The sequence below is a fragment of the Eublepharis macularius genome, chromosome 6 (genome assembly GCF_028583425.1).
Source record: "Eublepharis macularius isolate TG4126 chromosome 6, MPM_Emac_v1.0, whole genome shotgun sequence".
NCBI lineage: Eukaryota > Metazoa > Chordata > Lepidosauria > Squamata > Eublepharidae > Eublepharis > Eublepharis macularius.
This window is the reverse complement of record NC_072795.1, coordinates 104,334,675-104,358,860: the sequence shown is the minus strand read 5'-3', so window position 1 is coordinate 104,358,860 and position 24,186 is coordinate 104,334,675. Positions and strand designations below refer to the sequence as shown.

Genomic DNA, 24,186 nt, shown 5'->3' with positions numbered 1-24,186 from the left:
TTAATAACTCCAGGAGATTATTCCAAATGGGTGTTGCGTATCAGAGAAAAAGCCTTGTTTCTGACCCTTCTTCATCTCACCTGGAAAAGGAGACACCACCTGCTGAGGCAACCTTAATTGGGCCAGGGCTCATATTGAGAGAGCTTTCACATCTTTCAGCATATACCATAAAGGGCTTTAAGGGTTAAAACAAGCACTTAAATCAAACTTAGAAGTAAACTACTAATCAGTGTAGCTTCGGGGAGAGGGGGGAGTCTGGATACCATCATAATGTCCAGTGCCAGTCAGGATACCAGCTGCTGAATTTTGCACCAGCTGTAGCACCCACTCGTTACAGTTGTCTAGCCCATGTGGTACAACACGTCAGACAAAAAGGAACAAAAATGCACTCTGTGTGGGACAAAAGAATGCACTCCTACATTTATTTATTTATTTATTATTTTCCTTATTTATAGTCCACTTTTCTCACCGAGACTTAAGGTGAATCACACAGTGTAAGACCATATAATCAACAGGATGAGACACTCAATAAACTACTTAGGGCTTGGAATGGAGAAAACTGAAACAAAGCATAAGCATTAATGTATGTTAAACAATGCAAAATTGCTACTAGCGAAAAATGGGGAAACTAGCAAAACATCTTACACTTAAATTTTAGATTGAAAATATCTGGGCTATTGCAAAATTATCAAAATTGTCAGAACTTGTTCAATTAAGAGACGTTTGTATTAAAAAAGCTTATTTTTCCGATTGCTGAAATTTTTAAAATAATTTTGGAAGAATAAATTAATATACCATTAGACTTATAGAATTGTGCCTCACTTTCATATTAAATAGAATAATAGAAATTAGTAAATTGTTAGGACTGGATTTGAATTAAATACTTGTTACATCAATAAGCTTCAATTTATGTAATTACAACTTATAATTAAACTTATTATTATTATATTGTAATTATTGTTAGTTTATTAATTTTTTGTTGAGATGACTTGGTACAAAATGAAAAAGTACTTTGTTAATGTGATTTGGCAATGTATCATGAATTCTTTCTTTTTGAAATAAAGATATTTAAAGAAAAACAATGCAGAAATTACACAGGCTCATACATGTAACAACAGCCAGTACGTACTATGTATAATAGAAGTCTACATTCCCTATCCATTTACCAAGTATATTTCTGCAAATGTTTTTACAGTACAGTCCTAATTACCTGAATAAAAAAGTCCTCCTGAATAATTCAGTTTTGCACGGTTTGTGTGAAAGCCAGGAGAATGGTAATTCCCTGACTTCTTCTGGCAGGCTTTGGATTGAACCCAGTAAGTGACTGGCAGCTAACGGAGTGACTGCAGAATGGGAACAATATGCATGCTCCAACTAGCTCCTGTTAATAACCAAGCTGTGACATTCTGTTCGCAAGTGAAGTGCAAGCTGACTTCAAGAGGAGACTTATGGAGATTGCATTACATTGGTTACAGTCACTCGTCTAAGCCTACAAGTGTTCCCTAGATTCTGGCCTTGGGGCGGCATACTTTATAGTTATACTTAATTTCTGTAACTTTGATTTTTCTTTTCACTTTCAACTTGGATTTTCTGGGATAATCCCAGAATGTTTTCTTCATAATATTCAGAAATAGGTATCATGTAACGGCAAATGTTACTTTCCCTCCGACTTTTTCAATAGGTGGGAAAGTCAGAATTATTCAGATGGTTTGACTATGGAAGTGAGAATCAAGCAAAATATAACCAGGTAAGAGACAATATTTATTTCTGTATGAGAAATGCAGTGTTTTTAAAAGAAGCAGAAAGGTACATTGAGAATATTTATTTAGGACTGGTGAGTGGATTAATCTCTAGAAGTATACAAACTGCTTCACAGTGACTGATTCTTGCATTTCCAAAGGGGCCTATTCTCCTGTATCCAGCCAAGGGTATAGAAATGTTAACTATCTCAGTATGTAAGAGGAGATGGAAGAGAGCTAAAAGAAACACAAGATTAACTTCTTTGGCTATTAAATCCTGCCTAAAATGCCTGTTCATTGTTTTTAATAAATAATTATTTTTTAAAAAAGTGCAATAATAAAAGGCAACCTGGAAAACATAACCATGAAGGGAGAGGGTGAAGGCCCAAGGAATTTATTATAAAAGTCGAATCATAAACGTACATGGCATCCTTTAAAAGGGAGTATATAGTGGTAGCTGAATTAGTCTGTTGTAGCATATTAAACCATGCTGCTGTGGTACGTTAAAAGTTAACAAAAATTATTTCCACATAAGCTTTCATGAGTCAGAGATCATTCCTTCGGATGCTATCCATAGCAGTGATATTTATATTTAATATTATAAGCATCCTAAAAACATGTGTGGTGGAGAAGGCTGTTATAAAGAGAGGGCAGTGTAAATCAAGAATGAATCAAAGAGTTATCAGTTATCAGTTATCAGTTATAAGGGTGGGTGATAGCCATTTACAGTTGTTGATAGGCAGGGTAAAATTTAATTATGGAAAATACAGAGTGAGAAAAATCATAGCGTATTATGGAGACCATATAACGGTACAATTAGTTCAGTTGTATCTTTATCTGGTCTCTGTACTGACCTATTGATTTTATCATTTAAGCTCCACTCCACCCATGACCTGCTTCCTAACAGCCAAACTACATGAGACGAATTACTCACGTAGGACTCATGAAAGCACTTATACGTGTTTCTCTGTTGCTTTCCTGTTCACTCATATACCTTGGCCACACTGCACTCAATCTGCACTTGATCCCGTGCTCGGACTGGCACGTGTTTCTTCCCCATTCCTCCCCATGATGCACCTTCTCTTTGTGCATGCTCAAACCTTCCTCTGCAGCTTTTCTGAGAGGGTTTCTGGGGGTGGGGGTGGGTGGGTAAAAACGGGGTTCCACACCTCTGCTGAGATCTTGCAGTTTGGCCTGCCAGGCAGGGGGGTGTCTATGCAAAGGGGGGTGGGCAATCCTCACTTTGGGAACCACGGCAGCATTTCTTGCTGACATCCAGAATCAACTCTTTCCAACCTGTTTGTCCCCAACCACCTCTGATCACTGTTATTTCCTATGGGGAAAACTATGGGGGCTGTCCAGAGGGATGGGAGTGGCATTTTGCAAAATAAATCTACAAAACTTTCAGGGAACCTACTGCTAAGTTTCCTTTAAAGATCCCCCCAAGTTTCAGTGAGATTGGACTTTGGGGAGCCATTTAATGGCCTCCCAGAGAAGGTGCCCCCAGCCACCCCATTTTTCCTATGGTGCAGAAAAACTGACAGAAACTGCACAAAAACACATAGATCATGCCTTCCCTGGGGTCCAATCTCTATGAAACATGGTGGAGAGTCTTTAGAAGACAGTTAGGAGTAGGTCCTGTGCAAATTCTGTGGATTTTGCTTGTAAAATGCCACCCCAGCCCCCTAGATAGCTCCACTAGTTTTCCCATAGGGAATAATGAAGATTGGAGGCTGGGGAACCTTCTTTGAGGCACCATAAAATGCCCCCCCAAGTCCACTCTTCATGAAACTTGGGAGGTCTTTAGAGAACAGCTAGGAGTATGTCCCTAGAAAATTTTGTAAAATTTGGTCCTAAAATGCCCCTCAGATCTTCGGAAAGCCCCGAATCACTTTTCCCATTGGAAACTATGGCCAATTTTTACCCAATTTGCTCTGTATTGCCAAACTGAACTGGAGAATGGGTACCCCCCCCCCGGCCCATCCTTTTCAGGTTCATGCATCAGGCATGTTTCTGAATTTTTGCTCAGCTGCTTAATTGTATTGCCTTGATCTTTCTTCCTACCTCCTCCTTATCCTGACCAAAGATGCTGCATGGAGAGGAGGAGGAGGAAGTTGAGGGGGGAGGAGAGTGCAGGAAGGAGGAGGAGGAAGGTGTTGACGTCAACTAGAAAATGGGAGAATTTAAAACATGCCAGATTAAGAGTAAAACAGTTTAGGTGTAAGCCATATCTAAGGGCAAAAAGAGGGGAGAGGGAAGCGGAAGCTGCCCCAAACTGTTGCTCTGCAATGGCAACTCGCTGATTATGACCATGGACACTTGCAACCGCAAACACACTAGTTACCTGACACATGCATGGACTAGGGCTACAAGACATGTGTTCACCTGGGGTAAAATGGACCCAGGCAGGTAGGAACAGATACGATTCTAGAGACTTGCATACTTCATGTAATTCATCTTGTCTAGTTCAACTCTGCCTCTCTGTGGGTGCTGGAGTTAAACCTGTGTTCTGTGTTGCACTTGATGCTCTTACAGTTTGGCACCATTGCATCTTCAGATAAGCTAGTCTCTCTTTGGAATATGCCAGCATTTCTCCAAGATATACCCACAAAGGGCTAAGGTGCTGTCCTGAGCTGTTCAAGGAGGGGTTCGAGGGCTCAAGATTAGAGGTGGGCACGATCCCAAAAAAATTAACGATCAAGCTGATCATGGATCCGTGCCGGTGACGACCCCAAATCACCGATCCACACCAATCATCTCCCGTTTCTGATCCATGGATCGGGGAGGCCAAAGCAGGGCGCTCTGCTATTCCCAGCTATGTGGGAAGGTGGGTGGTGGCGGATGCCGGGCGCGTGCAAACACTCCCGCTCAGCTCCTCTGAGCCCTCTGTTTACCAAGTATTACCCTTCTAGTCATGAAAAAGCCAAATCATTTGTACCACCTGTCTAATTAGCGTTCCAACCAGTTGAGAGTTTAAAGGCGGCTGTATTTTCTTTTGCACATTAACTCCCCCCCCTTCTCCTTCTCAACTGCTTGCAATGCTTGCAAAAGGGGTGCAGTCGCTGGACTGAGGGCCAAGCTACAAGTGACGAATGACACTTGAACGGCAAGTGGATCGAGTGGAGGGCAAGTGAACAGGGAGAAATACACTTGCTGTTCAAGTGTCATTTGTCACTTGTAGCTTGGCCCTGAGAAGCCAGAAGAAGAGAGAGATCTCTTTTCAGTGTTAACTCTTTCAAAGCACTGAATGAACTCAGAGAGGAGCACAAAACAGCTTCAGCTGATAGCCGCTCTCAAAGCCAGGGGTTTTTGTTTTCTCTCTCTCTTAACCCCTTCCTCTCCCAATCACTTTGCTTATATTTTTCTCAGGAAGCCACCTTTTCACTCACAACTGTTTGCTTTTCCTTCCTAGGGGAAATATTATCAAGTTTCTTGCCTTAAATTTCTTTTGCTAAAAAATTAACCTCAAGCTGCAGTATGAACCCTCCGTGTGCTTTCCAGACTGCGCGCTGCCCGTTTCTCTCCCTAGCTCAAGCAGAGACACAAAGTTTTTTTAACCCCTGATTTTCCCTATTCCAAATCACAAAACAAGTTTCTCTCCTCCTTAATTACAGAAACACCCTCGTTTACTCTTTAGACCTGGTCTCTCCCCAGACCTTTTCTCCTTTTTACACATATATTAATAAGCAAAACAAAAATTCTGTGCCAAGACAAAGGGGAGGGATAAGGAAGGGGGGGGGGGTGTTATGGATGTGGATTCAAAGCCAAAAAACAAAACAAAACAAAGAAATCCCTTCACCAAGTGCACAATTAGTACAAATCTGGGACGGAAGGCAGCTCGACTCTCATCGTGCCACCTCCCCCTTTTTTGTTCTCTCCTATACACACACTCACACTTGTTTTGACAAACAAGACAGATAAGGATAGGGGGGGCAGGAGGACTGTGTTTGGCTGTCAGAGCTGCCTATCAGGGTTTGCAGGGATGAGATTGGAGTGCCCATGGCTACAGAACACCCCCTTCCCCCTTCCTCCCCTGGGTCTCTTCTCCGAACTGTTGAGTGTGTTGCTGCTCTGTGGTTGGAAGGAAGCCCTGCTGATCAAGGAAAGCTGGGCTTCCATTCGGGTTTCCAGGGCGACAGAAGGAGGGCAAACACAACTCAGGCATTCCCCTGGCTCCGTTTCCCTGGGAATAGATTACTGGCGCCTGAGTGTCTGGATCTCCGATCAGATCCCGATGGCGCCGATCAGGCCCCGATGAAGCCCCCCCCCCCGAACGCTGGATCGGTCGCTGTGAACGGATCCAATCCGCCAGGTCCCGATCGCGCAAACGCCATTATCGTGGGTGTTTTTCTATCGTAATGCCGATCGTGCCCATCTCTACTGAAGATTATAGTTATTATTTCACCATTATTTCACCATAAATCTTCTACATTGGAATATGGGGAGCGTAACAAGGTTTAACTTGGGCTAAATCATGCCCAGTTGCTTTCTAAAAATGTCTTCAGTATTGCAAATCCATTTGGGTGAATGGGTTCACATTATGACACAACCACTTGAGGATTTCACGTCTTAGTTGTCAAGAAATCATGTCTTAATTGTCCATTTTGCTGTTTTCATCTATAAAACATACATGCTGGCAACAAAGCAAACACCACCCCATAAACAGATTCTCTTAAAATCTGTAGGAATAACCTGGGCTTTTTCGTGTCAATATGGCTTTTCTCTACAGTGCTCAAGGCAGCCAAATTTACAGAATAGCTTTGAGCGATCTTTTTTAAACAACCACAGAGGGTGAAGGAAGTTGCTGAATATGTACTCTTGATTTGTTACCAAAATTTTTTTTTGGGAGAACTATGGTTGTATTCCTCCCCCCCCCCAAAAAAAACAGTAGACCACTGAAGCTTGGAACTTTCTCACACCCATTCAGGAAGAAATTCTTACTGATGTTTTTTTAAACGGTACGATTCACATTCCCATACTTCCTTTTTAGTCATATCCTCCTTTATATGAAATAGAAGACATGATGGTGCCAACTGCAGTATGGTCTGGAGGAAACGACTTGGTGGCAGACCCAGAAGATATGAAGATTTTACTTTCTCAAATTAACAAACTAGTTTACCATCATGAAGTGTCGGATTGGAACCACTGGGATTTCATCTGGGGGCTCAATGCTCCCCAACGCATGTACTCTAAAATCATTGAGTTCATGAGGAAGTCTTTATTTTGACATAGTAGAATTTATTTTTATTTGATTGACTTCTCTTTCTTTCACTTTAATCACCATATCCTGATCAAGTAGACAAGACTAATGTGGGAACATCAGTGCTGCCTTATTTAATGCAACAGTGCTCATCTTTATTTTAAAACCATGTCTTTGTTTATATGCTGATGGTTCCTTTGTTTGTTTGAGACATTTTTGCCCTGTATTTCCATGTTAGGGACCTTTAAGGCAGCTAATAACAATGTAAAATCGATACCAAATAATTTAGAACAAAACCTAAAGCCAAATAACAGAAGCAATCCACAATCCACAAATCCAATAGAATTTCTGGTTTCAATCCAAACATATTTTATACCAAGGGTGGGGAGGGAGTGTAGGGGAGGCCATGAACTAAAAGAAGCTCAAAGAACTAAAAGTTATTAAAGAAAACAATAAAAACCTGTTTCATGAGGCACCAGCAAAGAAGTTGAGAATCTTTCAAGACATTGGTCATACAAGCTCAGGGGCTGCATATGTTCTTTTTTAACTTGAGGCTCTGGCAGCTGCCTGGATTTGCATGCAGTTCAGTGGTGCCTTTAAAAAATCAATTTGTGAGGCTGTTTGGTTTTTTTATATTATATTTACTGTCCCTGACTATGACAAAGAATAGACTTGAGGTATCAGCGTGTTCTGTCCACAGTCATATTTTTCATTGTGCCAATTTAGAACTCTTCTCATAAGGGGCTTTTTAAAAACTCTGATTATAGTACTCATTGTAGGCAAGATTTATGCAGCATTTCTTTTCAGCAGACTTCAGTCTGGGGTGGCTGATTTGAAAATCCTTGGCCCAAAACAGGTGGCATTTCATATGGCACATAGTACGCTCAATCATTGTCAGGTGCTATCCCACCTGATTAATAAGTATGCCATTTCGAGGAGGAGCTTTTTATATGCATCTTTCATAAACCTTTCATTTGTATTTGTCTCCATATCTAGAAGCTGTCTATGGGCTACATTGAACCAAAACACAATAGACAAGAGATTTATGTGTTTAATTAAAAATCTCTATACTGATTCTACTGCCCAAATGCAGTATAATAGTGAGGGTCACTTAACTGCCCCCTTCCCTGCCTTCTAGCACCATCTTTATTTAGCTGGTACATGTCCAATTTGCCAGTTTTTTTATTGATCCTTCTCTGCACTTGCCTACCCCACCTCAAAAATCCTAGGAGCAGGTAGGTAGGTAGTAGACAGAAGAAACAAAAATATTGTACAATATTATAACAATACATGGACCAATAAACCTGTGAAACATCTTGGAATTTAGGTAACTTTGAAGACCTATTAAAGTCAGTTTTTTCCAAATCAATTCTGAACATAGCTCATAAGCCTTCCCCCCACTCCTGTGTGAGCCCCGCCACACATTAACCTTGGGATTCTGCTCTGTGTCCTCAGCAGTGTCCCAGGCACCAACAAATCTCTTACATGACATCCATACTAAAGATATGGGAGCTCTGGAAAAACTAAATCTCCAAGGGTCCCTACTGATGTAGTATTCAACAGACCAGAAAAAGGAGGGAAGGAGAGTCTAAGATAAAGGAGAACTTTGGGGAGAAATAAACTTGCTTTTAAGAGAGGTAAGCTAGTCTTTCTGAGTCAGGAAACTGCAACCCCTTCTGTGATGGGCAGGGGAGACGAGTTGCCATTGAGCCTGTGTATAATACTCATCCCCACTCAAGGCTAGCGTCTACGTGCTGAAGATACAGTTCTGTGGCACAGGGAAGTGCCTAAGCCTGAGGATGAAGGTGGGGGTTCTTCCTTCCCCCATTTCTCTACAAGTAAAATTCCTTGTGCCTTCTCTTCTTGGGCTCCAGGTATATTCACATACAGGAAACCTTTTCCACTGTAAAAGAGGTTGTGTGTATGCGTGTGTGTGTGTGAGAGAGAGAGACAGAGAATTCTGTGAATTACATGCATTTACTGAGGATAACCGCCAGAGGGCACTTTTCCTATATTCATATTTTGAGCTTGAACCATCTATAGATACATAAGTCCCATTGCACACAGATGGCAAAATTCAGGCATGTTTTTAATTCTCCTATTGAAATCTGCAGGACTTAAAGTTACCAAACTAGGCTGGATCATATATTTTATGTTCTGATACATTTGATATGAACAGACATTACTGGAAAGGATAACTCTCTGAGTCAATTAACGAAAGCTTATGCTATAATAAAATTGGTTAGTCTTAAAGGTGCTACTGGACTCTTTTTGATTTTGCTACTACAGACTAACACGGCTAACTCCTCTGGATCTCTGAGTCAATTAACAGCAATTCTATGTCAGTCTATTGGTCTGGATTTTATTGCCTTATTTTCTGCAGCCAGGGAATTAGAATTAACAAAAGGTCATGAAATAAGACAATATGAATAATATTTAAAAGAAACATAAATGTAATCGAAAGAAAAAACTACAACAATAAACATAAATTAGTAGCCCAAAGTGTTTTGTTCTATGTGAGAACTGACTATAGAACTATATTTTGGGCAGTATTCATGGACATTTCTAATAAAACTTAGAATGAAACACTCTAATGCTAATTTAGACTGAACTACTTGGGAACTGACAAGGGTGGAGATCTGCCCATCTTCTTAGTTGTGAAGGTAGTGGAGATAGTTATGGACAGGGCTTTTTTTCTGGGAAAAGAGGAGGTGGAACTCAGTGGGTTGCCCTTGGAGAAAAAGGTCACATGGCTGGTGGCCCCACCCCCTGATCTCCAGACAGAGGGGAGATTGCCCTTGGCGCCGCCGAGCAGCGCGGAGGGCAATTTAAACTCCCCTCTGTCTGGAGATCAGGGGGCGGGGCCACCAGCCATGTGACCATTTTCAAGAGGTTCCGGAACTCCATTCCACGGCGTTCCCACTGAAAAAAAGCGCTGGTTATGGAGGTAGTTGGGGGGTTGGATTAGATGACCCTGGAGATCCCTTCCAACTCTATGATTCTTATACAACATTAACAGACAAATATTGCATATTTTCAGTTTCCATGAAACGGCCATGATGATAAACTTCATTCTGAAGAAAACTCAACAGAAAAAATACTACTTTGGCTGTTCTCAGGGCTTTACTGTTGGTAAGCTTCTTTCTGAAAACATGGGCAGTGTTGTGCTGTGTTGTTTGGTGCCAGTCGCAAGGATCCCAAGCTTCACAGCCGACTCATCCCCTTGCTATGGTGCTGGACCAAAACTGACAGAGGTTTAGACAAACAATTGCTTTGCGCACATTCCCCTTGTGGCCCTGTGTTTTTATGCTGCACATAGGGGTTTTCAGGAAGCCGAGGGTGAAAGTAGGCAGAACATGGACGAAGAGGAAGATACAGGCGGATTTATTGAGATGATCAGGCACGAATCCAATGAGTGGGATGTACAGAGTGAGCAGGCAATTAAAGAAGCAAGAAGGAACCTGCCCAGCACCTACCTTACTCTCTTTTGGACATCAAAGTCCTCCCCCCCCCCACTTTTAATTAAAGACTTGGTTTTTAAGTATAGTTTTATCATCTGTTTCTAGCCTGAGAACTGTTTTATGATACTCATTTTAAGCTGCCAATTAGAAAGAGGAAATCATTGTGGCCAAGGGTAGTGATGTGAGGCAAGCAGTGCCAGAATAAGAAGATGCATAAGCAGAGCTGGGGCAAAACTGGCCACAGGTTTATCAATGACAACCACTGGAGCATTGGCGTGGCATAGGGCACAGATCCAGGCACTGAATGACCCAACTGCCATTTAATGGCACCATCCACTCCAGCCCACCTACTGGGCACCAACTGTAAAAAAGAGCAAGAGTTCAGTAGCACCTGTAAGACTAACAAAATTTGTGTTAGGGTAGGAGCTTTCATGAGCCACAGCTCACTACTTCAGATGCACCACTGTGTGGGGCTGCCAAGTTGCAAAAACAGGAATGCAAGCCACGGCTCCTCAGGATTTTGATATGAGGTCATCGAAAACTCATCATGATGCAGTCGGATATCATGTCCTCTGCCACAGATTCCACCACAAAAATCATGTACCGATGGCTTCATGGTGCAGCCATGGCACCAAACATTGTTGCATGTTTTGGATACTCATGGATTCCCAGGATTTATATATGGGGTCCTCTAAAACTCACCATCAAATCCCTCATCGTGCCCATGGCCACAGTGGTGGTGAAGAGAGGCCTCAGGTCATAGCTGATTATAGTAGGGATGTGCGTTTCGGCATTCAGAATGCCGAAAGAATGCCGAAACAAAAGTGTTTCGGCTTCTTTCGGGGAATGCCGAAACGTTTCGGGGAATGCCGAAACGTTTCGGGTAGCCGAAAGAAAAAAGCCGAAACGTTTCGGGATTCTTTCGGCTTTCTTTCGGCTTTTCTATGGGAAAATGCCTCCGTCTTCCAGGACGTCTGGAGGAGGCATTTTCCCACCGAATAAGCCCAAAATTGGTGGGGACCTTCCTCTAACCCTTCTCTAACAACCACCCAAGTTTCAGACAGATTGGACTTTGGGGGGCCATGTTATGGCCCCCCAAAGCAGGTCCCCCCATCCTCCCATAAGAAAGCGAAGGAGCAGCATATTGTTAGCATGCTGCTGCTGATCTTTCTTCATTATTTCCTATGGGGAAAAATGAAGAGGCAGGCTTCCTTTGCCAGGGGTGGCATTTTGCATGCAAAATGCCCCCCAGCCCTCAGGGGCCCTTCTCCCACCCCTCCTCCCACCCCCCACCAAGGCTCAGCCTGCTCCCACTTGGGGGGGCCATTTCATGGCCTCCCCAAGTAGGTGCTCTAATCTCTACCACTGACAGCTGGGGGAGGCTTGTGTTGCCAGGGGTGGCATTTTGCATGCAAAATGCCCCCCAACCCTCTGGGGCCCTTCTCCCACCCCTCCTCCCACCCCCCACCAAGGCTCAGCCTGCTCCCACTTGGGGGGGGCATTTCATGGCCTCCCCAAGTAGGTGCTCTGCTCTAATCTCTACCACTGACAGCTGGGGGAGGCTTGTGTTGCCAGGGGTGGCATTTTGCATGCAAAATGCCCCCCAACCCTCTGGGGCCCTTCTCCCACCCTTCCTCCCACCCCCCACCAAGGCTCAGACTGCTCCCACTTGGGGGGGCCATTTCATGGCCTCCCCAAGTAGGTCCTCTCAGCCCCTAAAGTCCACCCCTTACAGCCCCACACAAACCCAATTCCCCCCCAGCTGCCACACACAGACCCAAATCCCCACATTAGCCCCTCACAGACCCAAATCCACCCCCACCTGCCCCACACCCATAACCCCAGGAACAGGCTGGCAAAGGCCAGCCCTCTCCCTTTGTTCCCTATGCTGGGAACTTCTAAACTCTCTTTCCCTAGGCAATTCTGCACAGCCCAGGGGTGCCACAATGGTGGGCACACTTCTGAGTGCCAGCTGGTCCCTGTGAAAGAGCACCTGAACCACAGACACCCTCCCTCAAATTCCCCCACCACCTACAGAGATGGCTGGCCAGCCAGCCCCATTGTTCCCTATGATGGGAACCAACTGCACAACAAAGAATAAAACAAGAACAACACAAAATAAAGTTTTAAAAAATTATATTCTCCCTTCCAAAGTACAAGTAGGCAAAGCATTATGACACATTACACCAGCAGTCCCCCACACAGAAAAATTAAAACAAAACTCACTTAACATCAGAGAATCACAAAGCATGATTCCTGTCAAAAACACTTTATTTCTTGAACAGCTTTAGGTTACACAGCAGGGGGGAACACCAAAGGGCATGGCAGCACTATCTTACACAAAAATAACACAACTCACTTAACATCAGAGAATCACAAAAACACAATTCCTGGCAAAAACACTTTATTTCTTGAACAGCTTTAGGTTACACAGTAGGAGGGCACAACAGGGCATGATAGCAATGTACTGCAAAAAATAATACAACCCACTTCACCGTTTTTGACAGCAATTGTGTTTGTGTGATTCTCTGATGTGAAGTGAGTTGTGTTATTTTTGTGTAGTACACTGCTTTCCTGCTCTGTGGTGCCTTCCTAAAGCAGTTACAGAAATAAAGTGCTTTTGACAGCAATTTTTTGGGGTGATTCTTTAATGTGAAGCGAGTTGTGTTATTTTTGTGTAAGATAGTGCTGCCATGCCCTTTGGTGTTCCCCCCTGCTGTGTAACCTAAAGCTGTTCAAGAAATAAAGTGTTTTTAACAGGAATTGTGCTTTGTGATTCTCTGATGTGAAGTGAGTTGTGTTATTTTTGTGTAAGATAGTGCTGCCATGCCCTTTGGTGTTCCCCCCTGCTGTGTAACCTAAAGCTGTTCAAGAAATAAAGTGTTTTTGACAGGAATCATGCTTTGTGATTCTCTGATGTTAAGTGAGTTTTGTTTTAATTTTTCTGTGTGGGGGACTGCTGGTGTAATGTGTCATAATGCTTTGCCTACTTGTACTTTGGAAGGGAGAATATAATTTTTTAAAACTTTATTTTGTGTTGTTCTTGTTTTATTCTTTGTTGTGCAGTTGGTTCCCATCATAGGGAACAATGGGGCTGGCTGGCCAGCCATCTCTGTAGGTGGTGGGGGAATTTGAGGGAGGGTGTCTGTGGTTCAGGTGCTCTTTCACAGGGACCAGCTGGCACTCAGAAGTGTGCCCACCATTGTGGCACCCCTGGGCTGTGCAGAATTGCCCAGGGAAAGAGAGTTTAGAAGTTCCCAGCATAGGGAACAAAGGGAGAGGGCTGGCCTTTGCCAGCCTGTTCCTGGGGTTATGGGTGTAGGGCAGGTGGGGGTGGATTTGGGTCTGTGAGGGGCTAATGTGGGGATTTGGGTCTGTGTGTGGCAGCTGGGGGGGAATTGGGTTTGTGTGGGGCTGTAAGGGGTGGACTTTAGGGGCTGAGAGGACCTACTTGGGGAGGCCATGAAATGGCCCCCCCCAAGTGGGAGCAGTCTGAGCCTTGGTGGGGGGTGGGAGGAAGGGTGGGAGAAGGGCCCCAGAGGGCTGGGGGGCATTTTGCATGCAAAATGCCACCCCTGGCAAGACAAGCCTCCCCCAGCTGTCAGTGGTAGAGATGAGAGCAGAGCACCTACTTGGGGAGGCCATGAAATGCCCCCCCCCAAGTGGGAGCAGGCTGAGCCTTGGTGGGGGGTGGGAGGAGGGGTGGGAGAAGGGCCCCAGAGGGTTGGGGGGCATTTTGCATGCAAAATGCCACCCCTGGCAACACAAGCCTCCCCCAGCTGTCAGTGGTAGAGATTAGAGCACCTACTTGGGGAGGCCATGAAATGGCCCCCCCCAAGTGGGAGCAGGCTGAGCCTTGGTGGGGGGTGGGAGGAGGGGTGGGAGAAGGGCCCCTGAGGGTAGGGGGGCATTTTGCATGCAAAATGCCACCCCTGGCAAAGGAAGCCTGCCTCTTCATTTTTTCCCCATAGGAAATAATGAAGAAAGATCAGCAGCAGCATGCTAACAATATGCTGCTCCTTCGCTTTCTTATGGGAGGATGGGGGGACCTGCTTTGGGGGGCCATAACATGGCCCCCCAAAGTCCAATCTGTCTGAAACTTGGGTGGTTGTTAGAGAAGGGTTAGAGGAAGGTCCCCACCAATTTTGGGCTTATTAGGTGGGAAAATGCCTCCTCCAGGCGTCCTGAAAGACGGAGGCATTTTCCCAAAAAAAAAACCCGAAAGAATGCCGAAAGAATGCCGAAAGAATCCCGAATCCCGAATCCCGAAAGAGATTCTTGTTTCGGCTTTCGGCTTTAACGGTAGAGAATCTTGTTTCGGGTAATCCCGAAACAAGAAAGCCGAAAGTTTTTTCCTTGCACACCCCTAGATTATAGAGACCCCTGGTGGGGTTTTCATGGCAAGAGACAAACAGAGATGGTTTGCCATTCAGTCAATCAATCTTTATTAAAATGATCAGCATAAAATGTAACAGCATTCATATATTCAGGAGCTTAAAGGTAAAAATTATTATAGTAAACAAAACTAAAAAATACAATGTCAGTATTTTATAAAGTATTTTTATACCTTCCTTAAATGGCAAATTTTATAAGCTGCTGTAGAAAACTTTGCACTACATGCTGTAACCATTGGATTTTCATCCATTAACAACATCCAGTATACACTAATTCCGAACGACCAGGTATCCTTCTAATTATAGGGAAGATAAACTTGTTACAGATCCAGAGGAGTTAGCCGTGTTAGTCTGTAGTAGCAAAACAGTAAAGAGTCCAGTAGCACCTTTAAGACTAACCAACTTTACTGTAGCATAAGCTTTCGAGAACCACAGTTCTCTTCATCAGATGCATGGGTCTGACGAAGAGAACTGTGGTTCTCGAAAGCTTATGCTACAGTAAAGTTGGTTAGTCTTAAAAGTGCTACTGGACTCTTTACTATAAACTTGTTATGAGTTTCTTGGTAAAGGAGGAAATGTAATAAAATGTGTTCTATAGATTCAACTCCCCAGTACCACAGGGACATAGCCTATCTTCCATTCAAATTGCCGATGGAAGAGCTTGATTTCTTGCCAGTAAAAATGACCTCCTATGACTAGATATCTCCAGTTGAGATAAATAGGTGGCTGGAGAATCTACATATCTAGAGCTATCTGCAGATAAGAAGGTTGGCGACATTTCTAAGTCCATCTGCTGCTCAATATCCAGAATCCTTTGTTTTAGAATTTGTTTTGCCTGTTTGTATCCTCCCAACTCTAACACAGAATGAGGAGAAAAACCCAAATTCTAGAACTTACTTTTGACTGCCTTTAGCAGCCCATCCTCTGATAACTGCTTCTGCCTCAAAACACTTCAACAGGATGGCACGATCTACTGAATCAAAAGTTACACATAGATCGTGGCAATTCACGGAGTTGTGGTCACCAAGGTACATTTCCTCTACATTTTCACAGGATACCTTGGGAAACATCATGATGCCTACATCTTTTGCAGTTCTCCATTCTTCAGTATAGTTGATCAACGACTGTCCGGGCCACATACAATGAGCATTTCAAGCTAATGAGACTCATTGCAAAGAATGGGGCCAAGACTCATAATAAAAAACCCAAACAGATTAGATCCAAACTAGTATGAGTCCACCCAGAACAAACTAATAATAGGACATTGTTTATTTGGAAGCCCATGATCTGAAAATGAAACAGAAATTTCTTCAGTGCACACTTCTAGTGGTATATTCCTTTTGGCTTCTGAATACATGCTGCGTTTTTTAATCCTTTCACTTTTGTAAGTCCAAGTACAATATAATTGTTGAATTTTTACATAATTGTTTGAATGGGAAAGAGTAAAGGTATAGCTAAAAACAAAATTTTCCCCAGGACTTTCATTTTTAATAGTGCAATCTACCAAACAAAGAGATGTTAAACTTTGGCCATCATTTCCAATTGGGTTTCTGTTTTTCTTACAACTCAATTAATATTATCTCCAACTATATTATCTATATCTTCTGAAAAGATATATCCTCGCTGTTCCATCTTCCAGGGTTTTCAATGAAGCAGCCCTCACCATAGAGTTTCTGCACATTCTGATCCCAGGCGCTTTCCAGTCTGTACTTCCTGGGTTACTTGCTAATCTTTTAGAGAAGCTAGGCCAGCATCTTGTGCTTTCCAAGCATTTCTCTATGGGGAGTGGTCTGGGGATCATCTCCTGTTCTCAACTAAACTAAACATTTGGCAGAGGGGAAAAGTCTCTTATCACTATTGTTTAGGGATCGTGAAGTTAATGAGGAAGTCAAGGAGAAAAATAGGCAGCAAGATAATTTTTTTAAGCCAACGTATGAAACATGGGACAATTGGCTTACATGGCTATGCTTATTCAAGTATAGCCAGACAGGGCAGCTGAACTGACTGTTTAGGTATATTTCATCACTTATATGCAGAATATGCTGGGTCAGTGGTCATAGAATCAGAGAATCATAGAGTTGGAAGGGGCCATACAGACCATCTAGTCCAACCCCCTGCCCAGTGCAGGATCAGCCTAAAGCATCTCTGACAAATATTCATCCAGCCTCTTCTTGAAAACTGCCAGTGAGGGGGAGCTCACCACCTCCCTAGGCAGCTGATTCCACTTTTGAACTACTCTGACTGTGAAAAAGTTTTTCCTAATATCCAGCCGGTACCTTTGTGCATGTAATTTAAGCCCATTGCTTCGCGTCCTACCCTCTGCTGCCACCTGGAACAGCTCCTTGCCCTCCTCCAAATGACAGCCTTTCAAATATTTAAAGAGAGCAATCATGTCCCCCCTCAATCTCCTCTTCTCCAAACTAAACATTCCCAAGGCCCTCAGCCTTTCCTCGTAGGGCTCAGTCTCCAGACCCCTGATCATCCTCATTGCTCTCCTCTGCACCCTCTCGATTTTGTCCACATCCTTTTTGAAGTGAGGCCTCCAGAACTGCACATAATACTCCAGGTGCAGCCTGACCAAGGCAGTATAGAGAGGGGCTATGACCTCCTGCAATTTTGACGCTATGGCCCCTTTGATACAACCCAAGATTGAATTAGCCTTTTTTGCCACCGCATCACACTGACTGCTCATATTTAGTTTACAGTCCACTCTTACCCCAAGATCCCTTTCACATATACTACTGCCCAGAAGTGTATCCCCCATCCAGTATTTGTGCTTCCCATTTTTGTGGCCCAGATGTAATACTGTGCACTTGTCTTTGTTGAATTGCATCCTATTCACAGCTGTCCACTTCTCCAGAGTATTCAGGTCTTGTTGAATTTTAATTCTGTCTTCTGGCCCTATGGTCTTAGTGTTTCACTTGCATGAGAATGGCTAATGCCATAGCCTTTATTGAAAAATCCTTCAAAGACTTGAAGAGGATTAAGGAATTGTGTCAACAGGTGGTATTTGTTTGGACTGAGCTTCTCCAGCAGAGGGTGTGGAGGGGAGCTGTTATGAGGGTCATGCATAAGATGCATAAAGCCTTGTAGAAGGCAGTCTTGGAAGCTAGGGAAACTTTTATCTCCCATCCATCAATGTTTTGATATGCTGCGTCTGTACAGAAAAAAACAAGGTAAAGGTAGTCCCCTGTGCAAGCACCGAGTCACTCATGGAGGGATGTTGCACCACAATGCTTTCTTGATAGACTTTTTGTTACGGGGTGGTTTGCCATTGCCTTCCTCAGTCATCTACACTTTACCCCCAGGAAACTGGGTACTCATTTTACCAACCTCAGAAGGATGGAAGGCTGAGTCAACCTTGAGCCATCTACCTGAACCCAGCTTTCGTCAGGATCGAACTCAGGTCGTGAGCAGAGTTTGGGCTGCAGTATTGCAGCTTACCACTCTGCACCACGGGAAATGATGGTATTCACCTCTCTTCTGATGCCTGTGTCATCTATCTGGCTGATCTGCATCAAGGACTGCATAGTGTTATAATCAACAGCTGGGGCAAGGGGTGTTACGCGGCAGGAATGGGGCAGCTTGCTCATAATATGTAGGAAAAATTGGCAAACACCGTGAGGCTTCAGGAATGATGTATGGTAATTTCCTGAACAGAGAGCCAGTTTGGTGTAGTGGTTAAGAGCGCGGGACTCTAATCTGGAGAACCGGGTTTGACTCCTCACTCCTCCACTTGAAGCCAGCTGGGTGACCTTGGGTCAATCACAACTTCTAGGAGCTCTCACAGCCCCTCCCACCTCACAGGGTGTTTGTTGTGGGGATAATAGCATATTTTGTAAACCACTCTGAGTGGGTGTTAAGTTGTCCTGAAAGGCAGTATATAATTTGAATATTATTATTATTATCTCCTAATCATGCATCTTGTGTGGGTTGGGAAAGAGCATCTTTGATGCTGAGCCACATAGGTTTTTTTTCTCCCCTCCCCCTTTTTTCACTTGTTTATGTATTGTTAGTGTATCTTCTTTTTAGAATGTTGTTTTTTTTTATCTTCTATGTTTGTTGTCTATAGATTTTATGTTATCATTTATAGTCTAAACAAAGAAAAATTCCAAACCTGATAGTGGCTTACAGGATATAAGGAAAGGGTGACGAAAGCTTCTCAGCATGTGCAGGCAAAGATAAACAAGTCTGGCATCATTGCTAGCTGAATTTGGAGCCAGGGAGGATTTGGTCTAAAAATGGCAGCCATGGTAACGCTGCTAAGCAAAGCCCGCCCCTTAAGATATATTAGCATAGTTTAATAAATTATTTTATAAATTATGACTAGTAAAACCCATACTGTTGTCTTTTTCTCCTTATTTGGGAGGGAATGAATGGGACAGGTGAAGTCACATCTTAGACTATTTCAAGCCCTCCTTGTGTTGGTCACGCTGATGGCCATTGGATTGTAGAGCGTGTGACTTTCTCTGGCTGTGCAGTTTGATACAGTTGCACATGGCTAAATACAAGTTAGATAAATGTTTACAGGGAAGGTGGATTTTCCTTGGGCCTTATGGTATGCCAATCCCATCCCAAAAAGTAATGCCAGCTTGCTACTTCTCTTGTCCTGGCCTGTGTAATTATCCCCTCCAGAAACATCACAAGCATATCATCTTGCTGTACATACTTCTTGTCCATCATTTCACAACACAGCCGTTAACCATGTAATTTAGTTTTTGAAAGTTGCACCATACCACAGATGAGAGTCTGGAGAACAAAGGTGGTTTGCTTCCCAGCACTAGTCTCTGCCCTGTAAGTCATATGTGTCCAGAGTAACTATTCAACCTGTGTGTTATGGGTAATCCTTTCTTCCCCCTTATGAATAACAACCATAGTGGACATCTGATAAGTGAATCAAGGAAAAGTCTAGGATTTATGACTCTATCTGATCATGGTACTATAACAGTCAAATATCCATAAACACTAATTCAAGACACTGCCTTCTGGGTAGCAGTGGTAAGTTATATCAGGGCAAAGAAATAAGAAATCTTTACATATTATGCTTGTAAAAGAAAGGAAAACAGGGTTACATTGTTGACATAAGAAAATATAGCAGATGGACATGTGTCCCTGTAATGTGGAGAAAATTTATGTGTGAGCTTATACCATTGTTCTTTATGAGAAAGCACACAGAATATGTAATAAATATGATGGAGAGGAACACATGGAATATACAATGTGTAATTTAATAATGATTTGCAAACATTTAATAAATAGAACCAAAAAAAGTGAAAACCAGAATTCTGTATGTTCCAGAAGCTCTGTACAGGAGAACAGACAGATAATACCTCATCCTAGAGTTAGAATGGATTAACTACATGCTGTATCAGCATGTTGCACAAAAAAGTGCTCTTTCCCTTTGCCCCTTCCAATCTTCTGAGCAAAAGAGAGATGAGACAGACAAGGGCTGTTGTAACAGAGTATATTTGCAAATATAGGGTACCAGCTTACAAAATGAGCTTAGAATGTACCACCGAACAAAGGAGCACATGCTTCTTTTAAGGGCTCATGACATCATTTTGGAGAAACGAAACTCACATTCAAACAAAACGTGATCTCTTTACACCTATGGATAGGCTATTCTCCATTTCTCACTCTCGCGACAGCTTTATTCTTCACAGTAGTCACTCGTTACTTTCACACACACACTCTTCCTCCAAAGAGGAGGGAGGGGAAACTTATAATTCTCCCTTTGTCTCTGCCTCTGCATCCCAAGAATGTTCAGTTATCTATTCCCAAGGACATACATTTCTTCTGTCATAAACAACTAGAGAAAAGGGGGGGGTAGCTAAAGAGCAGAGACCAGTTACTTTAAAACATAAAAATCCATTCTTTTCCTCTTGCTAGCTTAAATCAATAATTACATTATTGATTCAAGGTCTCCACTAAAAATTTGCTAATCCCACAAGCATATACATTGATCAAAATGTTGACACCTTTTCACCTCTCCAGAAGAACTAACACTCCTAGGACTCCCTAGAAAGAGTAAATAACAAGCTGATTTCCATTGGTAGTGCTGCCGACATGGTTTCCCATATGAGCTGTTTGTGAAGAAAAAAAGCAGACAATTCAATGATCTCTGGCAGAAAATGGACACAATATACCAAGAGATGCTGTTCTGTAACCTCCATTCATTTTCCACAGTTTGTTTATATATTGGTCACAATTTCTCCCAGTGGTTTCTATTATATGGGCAGTGTAATCCTGTGGCTACACTGATCCTATAAAAATGTGTGGCGTAGTCGATAGCCTCTGCAGATATCCTATGATATCCTATGATATCCTATGCAGAATGGAAAGTAAAACCAATCATCAGACTAAACAGAAAATATCAACAACAGAGCAGGGAAACCCCGGCTAGTTAGAAACCACAAAAAGCAATCCCGGGAATATCCAGTCAGAGAAACGTTCAGTTTTAGTAAACAATATATTAGTGCAACAAGTGCAGAAATGCAAAGTGCTAATAGAATAAATACAATATCTTACAAGTAATAAATACAATACAAAAGACAATTATGTGTCCGTATTCCTTACAATGTTCATAGAAAATCGTCTAAATGGGAGCTGCAGTGAAGCTCTCGCTGAGATGTAAGCAGAGAGTCCCAAGAAGGAAGGGGGAAGGAGGAGGGGTGACCACAGTCCAAGTCGAGATGTAATGCTGACGTGCCAACAGGATTATGCGTGCATATTATACCAATCCCGTTTCGTATGGACGACTTCTTCCTGGGCACAATTATTGAATGGTCACCTTCCTGATGGTCTCTTACTTAAACAGCTCACCGAATGATATTTTCATTGCTGGCATGAATCACCATTTCAACACAACACATTTGTCCGTTGTGAAAACAGTAGAATTCTGGCATGCATGATGTCCCATTTACAAGCTATTAATGTAATCAGCTACCACTGAGGGATCCCCACAAAAGCACTCCTTATACTACATACTGTTATCCAAATAGTGGTCCCCTAATTAGTTGGGGAAATTAGTTTAAAGGAGACAAAGTGAGAGAGGGTAACTGGGATTCTCCACCTATGTTTACGGGGATTACTCACTTAAGAGAACTCTCAAAATAAACCAAGCAGATGTTCAACCAGAAAAGATTTTTTATTAAAAAAAGAAATAAAAAGGGCAAATGTACAAAAATCACACACAGTACACATACAAGGCTAAGAAAGAGGAAATCAGGGAGAAAGGAGGGAGATAGCATTTTGGGGGAAGGTGATAGTTACCAGTCTTGAAAGCAGAGATACACGGAGACAGCAGCAAAACAACAAGCATTTCATGAGGAAAAGAGAAGCCCAAATGGATTGAGGATTCATGGACAGATCCAGAACACACACACATGCACTGGTGGCTAGTGGGTCCAGTTATAGGGCAAAATGCTCCCTGGGGCAAGCTGACATCTTCACCCTCCTGCCTCTTTATCCGGAGGTGAATAAAGAGTCAGGAGAGGCTTTTTGAGTCTCCCTGAGGTGGACTTGATGACCCTTGAAGTACCAGATGGGAAAAAATGCCAGGTTTGCTGAATAGCATTAAGTATTGCTAGATGAGGGTAAATGTTTCAGGGGGAGTAAAGTCTGGCATTGACGAGATGAGTCAAGCGTTTCCTGGGAGCCTCGTTGGCCTAAGTTATGCATCTCTCTGGGGCAAGGAGGGAGTGTTTAGTCAGCTAGCCACTCTGACTCTCAGTTTAAAATGTTTTCCCAGACTCTTACTGTGCTGGCATCCACTTTGTTTTCTTTTAGGCCAGGCAGTGTCTTGCACTAATGCTATATAAGGAAGTTTATGATTTTATACCTATACACTGCCCCTCAGCGGGAAGAGGGGTCTGACTGCTAACAAGAGTGCCATAGAGAATTCACCATTTGCACTATTTAGCCAATTGACTGGCTTCACTATGTTGCCAAGCTCATTTATTTCCATCAGCCACACCTATCTCCATTTGACTTCTTTCCCGGAATTGGTTCTTATCCCTGCAGATCTAAGTGTTAATTATTTCGGCAGGCAAATGCCGAACAGAAACGCTAGTCATGTTTGTTGTATTTGGGAGAAAGCAACAACCACAAGAGCTGCTCCGGAAATACAAATGCTCAATTACAAACCAGCTAACCAGAGTAAACAATATATACCCAAAATATCAAACTTTTAATAATCAATATAAAGTGCAAACGTGCTTCAGTGCATATAGTCAATATCACCAATCAATACAATTATTAACACATCCAACTGGTGGAAAAATACAATATCAATTTAATACACTCTCTAGAATGTTCGCAGGCATTCAATAATATCCCAAGAGAATTGTAGGCACCAGTCTCCGCAGCATACACCTGCAGCAATCAACGTTTGAATCCACATTTGAATAAACATGCCACAATACAATGTCAGTATCCTACAGTCTCTGGAATGCACACAGGCATTCAACAACACTTTACCAATTGAATTGTAGATGACAGTCTTTGTAGCATACGCCTACAGAAGTCAGTGTTTAGCCTTGCAATTAGACAAGCCATGCCAAGCCACGCCTATGGGTTTTGCCAGCATAGAATCTCCGCCCCGTTTCATCCACTCACTTCTTCATAGGCAATATTAATCTGTGGAATGACATGTCTAAATATTTAATGTTCCAAAATCCCCCCAGTGTAGCTCTTCACCCATCATACTTACTCATAACATTTATTTTCAAGCACCCCACCATGTTGGTTAGCTCAAGACAGTCTGACGCTGTGAGCGGTCCTCCCTGATTAATGATGTCTGTGATTTTTGCAGTCAAGGGGCAAATATTGCAATTACCACACGGGAAGTGTCCCTTTGGCAACCTCTCACCATCTATCTGTTTAGTCATGACAGAATGCACCAATCTATCTTTTAAGTTTTGTTTCCTCCTGTATCCTATTGATGGCACCTGCTCACACCCCTCTATCTCAGACGACAAGTGCCAATGTTTTCTGACAATGTTGCTAATCCCTGGGGATAATGTGGTGAAATCTAATGCCCACATGAGCCCCTCCTTATTAGATTTATTTTTTGGTGTCAAGAGATCTCTGCGGGGGGTAATAACTGCCCTATGATTTGCTTCTCTAATAACTGCAGACGGATAGCCCTTGGATCTAAAAGTGCTATCTGGTGATCTTTTACCCCATTCATAATCTTCTATCCTTATTGAATTGCATTTTATCCATAAGTACTGAGAGGTCAGAATATTCCTCCTGAGATGTAAGGGGTGGAACAAGGAATAATGTAAGTAGGAAGGTCTGTCAGAAGGTTTCCTAAATGGCTGAACCCCTAATTTGTGCTCTGTAACGTCCAAAAAATTGATGCATTGGGTGCTCTCTGACCATGTAAACTG

The 24,186-nt window shown here is 42.8% G+C and overlaps 1 protein-coding gene across 7 annotated transcripts in view; it reads left to right on the top strand.

Moving 5' to 3' along the window:
* Positions 1-24,186, top strand: part of LOC129331747 (lysosomal acid lipase/cholesteryl ester hydrolase-like) — an 83,035-nt gene that overhangs the window by 21,852 nt on the left and 36,997 nt on the right. For 6 of the 7 annotated variants that reach the window (XM_054982232.1, XM_054982235.1, XM_054982233.1 and 3 more), the window contains 2 exons: positions 1,682-1,747; positions 6,730-9,196. In XM_054982232.1, the coding sequence (XP_054838207.1) occupies positions 1,682-1,747; positions 6,730-6,966 (303 nt within the window). In that variant the 3' untranslated portion in view covers positions 6,967-9,196. Of the gene's footprint in view, positions 1-1,681; positions 1,748-6,729; positions 9,197-24,186 lie in introns of those variants that run through there. The other variant, XM_054982239.1, reaches the window with a different exon arrangement.